The 12,285-nt window shown below is 42.1% G+C and overlaps 1 protein-coding gene across 5 annotated transcripts in view; it reads left to right on the top strand.

The window, feature by feature from the left end:
* The window catches only part of SNCAIP (synuclein alpha interacting protein), a 125,552-nt gene that overhangs the window by 66,886 nt on the left and 46,381 nt on the right, over positions 1–12,285 (top strand). For all 5 annotated transcript variants that reach the window (XM_083464457.1, XM_083464456.1, XM_083464453.1 and 2 more), the window contains exon 3: positions 6,758–6,861. In XM_083464457.1, the coding sequence (XP_083320583.1) occupies positions 6,802–6,861 (60 nt within the window). In that variant the 5' untranslated portion in view covers positions 6,758–6,801. The remainder of the gene's footprint in view (positions 1–6,757; positions 6,862–12,285) is intronic.

Genomic DNA, 12,285 nt, shown 5'->3' with positions numbered 1-12,285 from the left:
TCTTTATTGTATAATGATATACATATATTTTATTATGAGCTCATTCCCCAACCCTCAATCCAATGGATTAGGCATGGTGTCAATTCCAGCAGGTGTTCCGGTATCTCTCAGGTTGGTGCCATTGCAATTCTAAGAGAATGAGAGAAGTGTTCATAGTGAGTTCTGGAGCACCCCTTAAAAAAAATAAAAAATAGCACTGGTTTCCAAGGCATACATGACTATGACTAGGTCAGATCTCACCATAACGTTCTACTCAGGAACACTTCAGATGCAGAGATACCCTGCCCCTAGTTTGGCACACAGCATCAGTTGATGTATGTGCTGGTTGTGGAGGCAATTAACATGGCTGGGCATCACCTAGGACGTCTTCTTCTCTCTGGCATTCCTCAGTTGCTGTTTGGTGTCAGCACCCTGGAGCTGCCTTCTCCTGCTCAGCCATGATTGACAAGTGGCATGGAGCCCCTGGTGCCATTGCCCAATCTCTGCAAAGGTGTGCAGTCGTTGTGCCCATGATTTACAATCAAAACGTATCCTAAAATGCGCTTTATAATGTGCAAGGCATGGATTATGTATAGAATGGATTATGATAGCCGCATCTGTTTCATTCTATTTTAGAATGTAAGTAATGTGATTTTCCCCCAAAGCCTTAAACGCCTATTTAAGCGGCTATATATTTCATGCTGTAATGTGTTGCACAAGCAATAAAGTATTTTATATTACATTGATATATTTTTTGCTCTTTTTTTTAAAGTGGAAATACATTTTTTATCGCAAATTTAGATAAAATAATATGAGTACATAAATAATTAATAAAGTAATAAAGGGCTGCAATTTCCTTCCCAGAGAAGTTCTGTAAGCTATTGATTATAGCATTCTTTTCATAACTCGGGCACTATAGCATATATTTGTGATTGACCTTTGTTCAGTAAATTACCCCCTACCCCCCCCCCAACAGAAATATTCTGCTTGATTTCTAACAATAGCTGTGTCATTCACAAGGAACCAGAGTTTCCACAAACAAATTCCCCTCTGTGGGTTCAGATGATAACAGGGATACCAGTATTCTGTCTCAGGAGGTTGCAATACAAACAGGCTAAGTGTGTGTAGGAGGGATGGGCAAGAGTTCTGGTTCTGGCAGAGTAAGCCAGGCAAGGCAAGTTCCATTCCCAGCAAAACAATTACAGGCAAAGCTCAGTTTCCAACACAGAAAAGCTATGCAGAGTTCAAGTTTGAGGCAGTACCTTGGAGAGCTCTGTGTGGAACTCAGACAAAGAGGCCTGCATGTTGCTTCATAAACAGACAACACTAGACTTTAACAGGACTTCAGCTCAGACTGGATGGTAGAGCAAGGGGCTCCTAGTGAGTAGGGGTTTCTGGGAAAGCAGGGCTTGGTACTGAGAGCAATTCCTGCTCCAACTCTGACACATCCACTGATTCCGTTGCTTCATTCTTTGATCTTGGGATGTAAGACCGTGGGTTTAGGAAGCCTGATGAAAGGACAGCTTTCCCAAGCCAAGTGTGAATTGCCTTCTAAAGCATCTATTTCTCTATTTGTAGCATAGGGTATGAAACAGTAACTTGAACAAATGCTCTTCAAATATATGATCTTTTTTCTTCTCTGAAGTTTAATTTTTAAATGCACAGGGAAAAGCAGGCCGTGGAGCCTTGCTTTGAATATTGCTTCTGCTACTAAAATCCCTTTCCCTCTCATTGAAACCCCCCACCCCTCCTGGGTGAAAACCTGAAGATTTCAACTCAAAAGAATGTTCTTAATCTTTGGGCAAGCTCAGAGCCAGCAATGCTCCTTCCCTTCTATCTAGGACAAAAAAAAAAGCCTTCCTCCTGCAATTGCTGGATCAAATGAGTTACTTGCCAGTCGAGGAAGATTCTGCTGTCACGATGGAACCTTGGTTGAGGGCCAAACATATTGATTATTCCCACATATGATGTGGGAATTACAAAACAGATACAGTGGTACCTCGGGTGAAGTACTTAATTCGTTCCGGAGGTCTGTTCTTAACCTGAAGCACCACTTTAGCTAATGGGGCCTCCTGCTGCTGCCGCGCCGCTGGAGCACGATTTCTGTTCTCATCCTGAAGCAAAGTTCTTAACCTGAAGCACTATTTCTGGGTTAGCAGAGTCTGTAACCTGAAGCGTATGTAACCTGAAGCGTATGTAACCCGAGGTACCACTGTATCCTTTCATCTTTTTTCACTCTTTCAAAACAGCTACAGGGTGCTGCTAATTTGATTTGGTATGAGCAGAGTATTTAAAAATAAATAAATTCCCCAGTCTAAATTGTCCCCATGGAAGTTGCTGTGTGGATCGTTCAAGCAAAGTGGTGAATAGATGTGCCATACAAGTCATTGTTTTTGTCCCCACTAGGGCAGGGAGGATGATTCTAGATGTGGGAAATGGTGTTAAGTGAAAGGATTCATGTCCCCCACTGGTGACAGACCTCCTGTGCCACAGGAACCTAGGAAGCAGCCTTATAACAAGTCATGCTATTGGCCCATCTAGCTCAGTATTGCCTGGGCCAAATGGCAGTATTGCCCCAGCCCTGCCAGCAGATGCTAGGGATCAAATCTCAGACCTTGAGGGGGAAAAGCATGCACTCTACATTTGAGCTTCAGCTGTTATGAATACAGTGGTACCCCGGGTTAAGTACTTAATTCGTTCCGGAGGTCCATTCTTAACCTGAAACTGTTCTTAACCTGAAGCACCACTTTAGCTAATGGGGCCTCCCGCTGCCACTGAGCGATTTCTGTTCTCTACCTGAAGCAAAGTTCTTAACCTGAGGTACTATTTCTGGGTTAGCGGAGTCTGTAACCTGAAGTGTATGTAGCCTGAAGCGAGGTACCACTGTAGTTTAACCATAACCCATTTTACTGTCAACACCTCGTCAGCATATCCTGACCCTCAGACCTAGCTGTTCACAACATTTAAATTGGCCAAATCTCCACTCATTTCCCTTGCATCGTGATTAAGCACACACACAAAGGTTACAGAGACTCGTAGCGGTTCCTTTACCATTGTTAGATGTGATTGTTTAGTTCCTTGAACATACTTCCTGTTGCCTTGTAACTGCAAAGGATACACAATTGCAGGACAAAAAAACACCCTTAAGGCTGATTATACTTGTCCCAACAAGCTTTCTTCTTAGCCATGTCTTTTAGATTAATAGTAAATTTCATTCACATTGTTGATGTAAATTTAGTCCTTTGAAAATGAGAGTCAGTTCACCCGGTTGGTGGGTGGAAATCCTGTGTATGTTGTGGAGCAGCTGGCTTGAATTCCTGCGGGCAGTTTTCCCACAGAGATCTGGTCGGCCACTGTGAGAATGAGATGCTGGAATACATGGCCCATTGGCCTGATCCAACAGGCTTTTCTTATGCTCTTAATTCTGTGTATGTTGTGAATCAGCAAACCTGTAGTATGTGATGAGAAGTTTGTGCGCGTATGCCCAAATCCCCATGGCAGCTTAACAACATTTTAGTGTTGCTTGCACAAGCCTCAAGGCCTGGATGCTTCTCTTCCCTTCTCATCTGGTGCATGAGGAAGAAGAAAGTTTTCACTTCCATTTTCAAATAACCAGGCTTACTTGTTACAAGGGATGTGGGTGGCGCTGTGAGTTAAACCACAGAGCCTAGGACTTGCCGATCAGAAGGCCGGCGGTTTGAATCCCCGCAACGGGGTGAGCTCCCATTGCTTGGTCCCTGCTCCTGCCAACCTAGCAGTTCAAAAGCACGTCAAAGTGCAAGTAGATAAATAGGGAAGGCAAACGGCGTTTCCATGTGCAGCTCTGGTTCGCCAGAAGCGGCTTAGTCAAGCTGGCCACATGACCCGGAAGCTGTACGCCGGCTCCCTTGGCCAATAAAGCGAGATGAGCGCCGCAACCCCAGAGTCTGCCACAACTGGACCTAATGGTCAGGGGTCCCTTTACCTTAACCTTACTTGTTACAGCCAAGCCTGGACACTCTGGTTTAGGGAAACAATCCAAAATCATAAACCATGGTTTAATGATAGTCAAGGTCAAACTCAGTTTGGGTTTGGATATAATGAGTAGCCATGGTTAGTTCAAAATAGAACCAAAGCTTTCACAGTAATCTCACAGCCATGTGAGAGGAGCAGAGGAAAGGGGGGAGCCCACAAGCCGAAGACTCATACACTTAATAGTAAATAATAATTTACTATTGTGTCTGAACAGCAACAGTGGTTCTTATTCTGTGCCATCACCTTTCATGTCTTCATTAGACTTTTTGGCCAATTCAGTTTTAGGTAGGCTCTTAAAAGTTGGTTTCCTAGCTAACCTTACTGACCCAATTATACTTTTATTGGTACAGCCTGAGTCAAAGCTTACGAGCAAGTATTTCAAAACGTACCTATTGAGTTCAAATAGGGTTGCCACAACACTGAAAAACCAAGGAAATTGGAAATGGAAGGAAAGGTCATGTAGTCCCGAAACACCACTTTCACTCTTGATTAAAATCCGTGCTTAGAGTGAAGTGCAGAAGTGAGGTTTATAAGAGTTGTGATTTTAGTCCCGTCCCCCTTCTAAGCTGGAAAAGAGCCCTGGAATGGCCATTTAAAACAGAGAAGATGAGCAATCAACTGGGCACACCTGAGTGATATGCTTCTTCACGGAAGAAATCAGCTTTGAGGGTGCCTAATGTGCTGCCACCATTGGAACTTCTGAAAAGCAGAATTGTGCAAGGACCGCTTCACTGAAGACTTCCAAAGAATAGTGTCCGCTACATGTCTTCCTTAATGAAGCATGGAGGACACTTTGGAAAATAAATCACCAAGCCATATGCAAGGCTCTTGTAAGCAAGAACCATGAGGCTTAGAATCATAGAATCATAGAGTTGGAATAGACCACAAGGGCCATCGAGTCCAACCCCCTGCCAAGCAGGAAACACCATCAGAGCACTCCTGACATATGATTGTCAAGCCTCTGCTTAAAGACCTCCAAAGAAGGAGACTCCACCACACTCCTTGGCAGCAAATTCCACAGTCGAACAGCTCTTACTGTCAGGGAGTTCTTCCTAATGTTTAGGTGGAATCTTCTTTCTTGTAGTTTGGATCCGTTGCTCCGTGTCCGCTTCTCTGGAGCAGCAGAAAACAACATTTCTCCCTCCTCTATATGACATCCTTTTATATATTTGAACATAGCTATCATATCATCCCTTAACCTCCTCTTCTCCAGGCTAAACATGCCCAGCTCCCTTAGCTTGAATGCCATTTTTAAGAAAAAGTCTTGTGCCTGTGTACTTTGGGGGGGGGAGGTTAAGTCTCACACTTACGTTGCCAAAGTTTGCGACTGGTGCACGATGTGTATTTGTTATGTTTATAACACTTCCATGTAGCATTTTCTCCAGATGTTTTTCTCTGACTTCAAATGTAAAACAAGACCATTTACGTGCATGTTCAGCATTCAAACTGACTTGGCCATGTTGTGGAGACATACACAAAAAGTTCTTTTCTGTCAAACCATTACTTTTGGTAAAATTGTTACAGATGCAAACCTTTGCAAATCATCTGGCCAAGCAGCCTATTTTTTGTCCAAACCCTGGAGCATAATCCAGACAGATCTCTGTTCAAAAGCCCCTAAATATTTAACACTCTGGTTAATTGTGGAGCTACGAAGCTGAGCTGCAGGGGACAGATTAGGACATTTCTAGGCCTTGAGAAAAATATTGCTGTGCAGTCTCTTGAGTTTGTATGACCAAGCTTCAGGAAATTCCCTGAGTTGAATGCTTACACTTGAAGCTTAGAAAGAGGTTTTTTTATGCATTATCTGTAAGCCAAGAGTGTGCATCAAGAATCCTCAAAAACCTAACTGATCCTGAATAGAACTGAGGCAAATCCAGACATTCCTCAATAGGCAGATGGCATCTAGTTATGTTTCTCAGTGTTATCTGCATCAGATGAAGCTGTGCAGATGCTTGATCAGTATCTGGGGATGGTAATGGGCTGGATGAGCTTCAATAAACCAAACTGAGAAGTTGGAGTTGCTGTGACTTTGTGGTTCCTGGGACCAGAAAATATGAAGGTGACATGTTTTGTATGTGGTTGCACTCCCCCAAAAAGACTGCAACTAGTGCAAAGTGCAGCAGCCAAAGTTTTGAGGGGCCTTTCTGCATGAAACAAAATCACAACAGTCTTTAAAGAACTGCCCTGGCTACCTATTTAGCACCTATTTACCATCTTTTAATGAGCTCAGAGGAGCCAAGACTCACCAGACGGCTTTGTTGGCAGTTTAGGAACACCCTTTCGCTTGAAGTTTGGTTGGTGTCCATACTTTCCATCTTCTGGTAGAAGCTGAAGATATCCCTCACACATTATTTTATTAGGCCTGTCCTGGGACAGACAGATGTTGTGAGATCTCTCTTCCCACCCCCGTTTCAATTGAATTGTGGTTTTTTTGCTTTTATTGTATTATAATTTGTTTCTACAGACTCTGAAATCTCCCTTGATGAAGGAAGGAATAGAAATCTAGGGTGATATTACCTCTAGTACAATGGGACTTCTCCCTCTCCTCCATCTGTGTGCACCTGCGTCCTCTGCAATTCTGTTCCACAGAATTAGGGCAACCCCTAAACACATTTAGGGGCTGCTCAGCAGAAGGGGAGAACAGGAAAGTCCCATTACACTAGCAGTCATTATTTCACTAACAGGACTTAGTGCTATGTTGAATACAACCCCTTAGTAAGTGTACAGTGTTAATTTTTGTCTTTCTTTTTTCTCTTTTAAATAGGACTTTTATTATCCAACGAAGCCAATGAAGATGTGCATAGCAGAATGATGGAAGCACCTGAATACCTTGATTTGGATGAAATAGATTTTAGTGATGATATATCTGTAAGTTATCAGGCTTTTCTTTTTTGAAAGGCAGTTTTTCTGTTGTTTTGGTTTTCGGCTTAAATGTTCCATCAGTTTCACCAAATGAGTGGAAAGCCTGAAAAAATGAAAAGTAAGGTGTGACAGGATTTTTTTAATATTATGGAGTGTCTTAGGGCACTATTTTGTCCTTAATGCTAGTTTGCATCTATATGAAGCCATTGAGACAGCTACAACCATTCCTGTACCAAGATAGCTTGATCATTGTGGTCCTGGCAATGGTTACCTCCAGACAGGATTGCTCCAATGTGTTCTGTGTGGGACTTAGAACCCTTGGCGCAGTTAGTGTGGAATGAAGATTGTTGACTAGGGGATGTATCCTCTTGATACCATGGTATCTACTGAAGGAGCTGCACTGACTGGCGATATGAGGTTCCAGAAGCATGCAGTGTTGTGTAAGTCTTCATGACAGATTGTGGACAACTTATATCACCAAAGCCATGCTACACGACATGCCAATATTCTGTTTTTAGGGTTAACAGGAGATTCAGTTGTGGTACTGATGGGTTGATAGAAACACACACACGTTGAAGACTTAAATACCTACCTCACATTTAAGGCCTGAATGTGCTCTTCTGTAATACCTGGGTAAATCCAGTTGCAATATATCCACTTGGGCCCAGGCTAGTCTTGAAAAGTCATCAGCAGTACATGGATTCAAATGCGCAAGAATCCAAAGACACTCCAAAAGCAGGGTTGCCACCCATTCCAAGAATAACTTTGCATTACGCACAGGGTATGGATGACATATGATGCCCTGGTTGTGAATCTGCTTAAAGTATGCAACATTTCTCTGATGAAAATAGGGATGTCCTATTCCAGAAGAAGAAGAAGAAGAAGAAGAAGAAGAAGAAGAAGAAGAAGAAGAAGAAGAAGAAGAAGAACTTTACTATTTATACCCTACCCATCTGACTGGGTTGCCACTCTGGGTGGCTTCCAACATATATAAAACATTTAAAAACATTTTTTAAAAACTTCCTTATAGAGGGCTGCCTTCAGATGGCTTGGGGGTCAGATAACTCCATACCCTCCAACATTTCTCTGATGAAAATAGGGACATCCTAAGGAAGGACCTTGCGGGATCAAGTCAGAAAGTGGGACAGCTTCTATAAATGGGAGATGTCTCTGGAAATTTGAGACACTTGGAGGCCCTCGGATGGATCAGTTTCATAACTTATAGTGTGAGCCTAGCAATGTCTACTCACAACGGGGCTGACTCCCAGGCAAAGCAGGTTAGGATTGCAGCCTAAGCCTTGTAGTGTTTATATTGCTATTACTATAATTTCCAAATATGGAAAGCCTAGGGGATAAAATTGAACTTCACTCTGAATAAACAACACTTCCATATATTTCTGCTGCTGTTACATTTTCCTATTTTATACCCCCTATTTCACACTACTTCCTAGAATCTACAAAGGTTAACAGTTCTGAGACTGTATTATACCAATCTCTAAGGGACGTTAAGGATCTATTTAAGCCAGCAATATGCCTGGAGGATCTGAATACAGTAATCAATTGTGATGCCATTATTAAAATGCTATCATTCTATGGTGCATACTTTGCAGTTCTTACCGAAACTAATGATGCAGCTTATTCCAATGTCCCTAATGAGATCTTGACTATAGGTTATTCTATTTTATGAATACCAATAAAAGCTCCAAACCAAATATGTGTTAAATGCCTAATTAGCGAGGGAATTAGACATATGATTGCTGAATTTATGTTTTATTCTGGCCTTTATAGGGATATTGTTCATTTTTTAAAGTTTTAGCTGCTTTATTCAGAAGCCATTTTCTCCTAAATTGTATTTTAAACTTTGACTATCTCTATGTAGATTATTAATGAAGGCAGGCTAAGATTGCAAATTCATTAGACTGTGATCTAATCTCAAAAGAATAATTTATTTGAGGTAACTGTGCTTTTTATCACTGTGGGGTATAGGGACGTGTCCCAGAGCATATTTCTAGGCTCAGTTTTATAGCAGCATAAAAGAAAGAAGGTGTAACCTCTTCCTGACTTTCCCATTGTGCCTCAATAATTACCTTTAGTGTCAGTTTCAGAAATGGGTTAATAATGAATGCTGTGAAATGCTTTCTGGTTTGTTTTTTTTAATATGCTTAATACATAAGAACAGTATTATTCTTAATTTTCAGCTTCCACTATCACAGGCAAGATTAGCTTGTAATGAAAATACACGTCTCAATAATAAACTTCAGGCTGCTACCAGTCTGCTAGATTAAAGAACAGTGTCTGTTACTTTTGATAAAACATCGCACTCTCTCTAATGTGTCATCATTGAGTTCTGTAAATAAAATCTATACCATTTGCATTCTGGTCCCATTGAGTGGACTTCATTCTGGGGTATAGATATGTTCTGTCATGTTTATTCATGTTTTGTTCAAAAGTTGCAAATTCACAGTTTTGCAGGGAAATAACAGCAGAGCTGAAACCGACAGCAACATTCAATCACGACCCCCTCCAAAAACATTCCAATGACTTCCAAAAAAACATTCTTGTCTGGTTTTTGCTAATTTGTCATGTGCTCAGGGGCGCTGACTTATAAAAAATATTGGGGGAGCCCGCGAAAGCTCATGAATAATAAATAAGCTCATGAATATGCAGATAAAGTGGCGCCGCCTCCTCGTGAGCGAATAGGGGAGAGCGTGCTGCGCCTATTAATCAGCTCCAAAGGAAATTGGGTGGAGCTTTTGCTCGGGAGGGAGGGCAGGAGGCATGCAGCCCGACCCTGTGCATTTTGGGCTGGGGGAGGGGCGGTGGTGGCGCTCTGCTGGAGGGGCGCCCGAGATTATTGGGGGGGCGGAGCCCCCCCAAACGAATTTTTGAGGGGGCTCGGGCCCCCTCAGGCCCCATGGAGTCGGCGCCTATGCATGTGCTACCTTACTGCGGCTAACCTATCTTCTTAAAGTTGCATACTGTTGAATTGTAAGGATACAAGCTTGATTTCCGTGGGTTCTGGGCAGCATTGAAATTCATTAATTTTAAAGCACTTACCTTTGGTTAGAGTCTGTCAAATGTTTGTTTCAACATCTAGTGCACTATTGGAAATAGTAATAAATAGTAGCTGAACAACCGAAATAATAACCTAAAAAGTTTAGCTCAGAGTAAACCAACTGAAATTAATGAGCATGACTAAGTTAGGTCCGGGGACGCGGGTGGCGCTGTGGGTTAAACAGCGTTAGGACTTGTTGATCAGAAGGTTGGTGGTTCGAATCCTCGCAACAGGGTGAGTTCCCGTTGCTCGGTCCCTGCTCCTGCCAACCTAGCAGTTTGAAAGCACATCAAAGTGCAAGTAGATAAATAGGTACTGCTCCGGCGGGAAGGTAAACAGCGTTTCCATGCGCTGCTCTGGTTCGCCAGAAGCGGCTTAGTCATGCTGGCCACATGACCCAGAAGCTGTACGCCGGCTCCCTTGGCCAGTATAGTGAGATGAGCGCCCCAACCCCAGAGTCGGCCATGACTGGACCTAATGGTCAGGGGTTCCTTTACCTTTACCTTAAGTTAACTCCATTCAACTGAATAGGTCTACCTTGTGTAAAACTTTATTCAATGTCTGTTGTGCCTAGACATTGTCTATACTAGACCTGCTGTTTCTTCCTTTGATGATGAGATACCAAGCTTCACCCAAATGTTCAGTTAAATAAAATTGTAGTGCAGACATAGCCAATGTGGTGCCTTATAGGTGTTTTTATAAGAAGGTAAGAGGAGCCTGCTGGTTTAAGCCAGTACCCCACCTAGTCCATTATCCTGTCTCACAGAGGCAAACCAGATGCCTGCAGAGAAACCAAAAGCGGGACCTGAACACAATAGCACTTTCCCTTCCTGCCGTTTCCAGAAGCATACCATCACCCACTGCAAAGGCAGAATGTATTCATCAGAATTAGTCGCCATTGGATAATAATAATAATAATAATAATAATAATAATAATAATAATAATAATAATAATAATAATAATTTATTATTTATACCCCGCCCCTCTGGCTGGGTTTCCCCAGCCACTCTGGGCCGCTTCCAACAGAATATTAAAATACAACAGTATATTAAACATTCAAAGCTTCCCTCATTAAAAGCTGTCATCATCCCTGACAATTGGCTTAGCTTGGTTGGAGCTGATGGGAGCTGTTGTCTATCAACATCTGGGAAGGTCCCATGTTGGCTAGAGTGTGTCTCAATAATAAGATGAAGCAGGTACAGAAAATGTAATATTTAAAACTCAATGGCAAGACTGATCCGTAGCCACTCTCCATGGAACAAAGACAGGAGCCAGGGAAAGAAGTGTTCCCTGTTAGTAGCCTGGGAAAGAAGTGAGTAATGTTCTCTCTTGGCGCTTTAACAGTTTTTCTCAGCTGAAAATCCTGTTCATCGTATTGATAGAAAAGGCAGAAATTTCAAACGTTCATATTTTGTTTTGGGACAGGAGCTGAGCAGGAGGAAATCTGCTAGTGCAATCAAACACACACCATTAAAAGCACAATCAAATTTATAGCATGTTTAATAGATTTTTCGTAGGGAAGTGAATATATTTTAATGCTGTTAAAAATGGAATGGTTTGCCATTCCAAGAGAGAGGGGAAATAATATATAGAGAAAAACACTGGACTAACAAAACACATGTCAATGGGGTATAAAAAGCCTGCTTGTAATTGATTTGCCAATTGTGTAACAGTTCAACCTATACCACCTGGCTTCAAGAAGTTAGCATTTTGCTTGGAGACTTGATGCTTCTCTTTCTCCTGGTACCTTTTCACTGCTGAAATACAAAAATACATTGCTCAATATGTGTACGAACACGTGACGACATTTTTATTTCTTTAGTTTTAAGGTTTGTGAAATTTCTGGTACTGTTGTAAACATTGGTGTTTTGAACTCATCCTCGGTTGCTAGCTTCTGTTGTGTAACGTTTTATGGTTAGCTTTTTACAGTAAGCCACCCATTTAACTTTTGGATGTTGGGTGATCCATAGAATAAGGATTTTTCTGAAGTGTTCTACAGGCTGGGTGTCGGGCCAAAGACTATTTCCCAACCTTCTTAGGAAAGAGAACTAGGATTTTATCATCAAAAAGTGGACTTGCCCCACTGTTGTGGTTGTTTTTTTAATCTGGCCATTTCCTCTCTTGGTATGGCATAGCCCATGATTCACCCCAGCTTAGGGACTGAAGACCCTAAGAAAGTTGCCCAGGCTTGCAGTCCTAAACACCAGGAATGGGGAACTTGTGCCCCTTCAGTTGCTGCTAAACTACATCTCCCATCATTCCTGATCAGTGGCTATGCCGCTGCTTCACTACGGATATAAAACATCTAGTAAATGGACTGTGTTCTCAGATTCTTAGAGCTAAAAGTCCCATAGACTTAGCAGTAGGCTCAGTC

Source organism: Podarcis liolepis (assembly GCF_965112155.1).
Source record: "Podarcis liolepis genome assembly, chromosome: 11".
Classification (NCBI taxonomy): Eukaryota; Metazoa; Chordata; class Lepidosauria; order Squamata; family Lacertidae; genus Podarcis; species Podarcis liolepis.
This window is presented reverse-complemented; position numbering and strand designations above follow the sequence as displayed.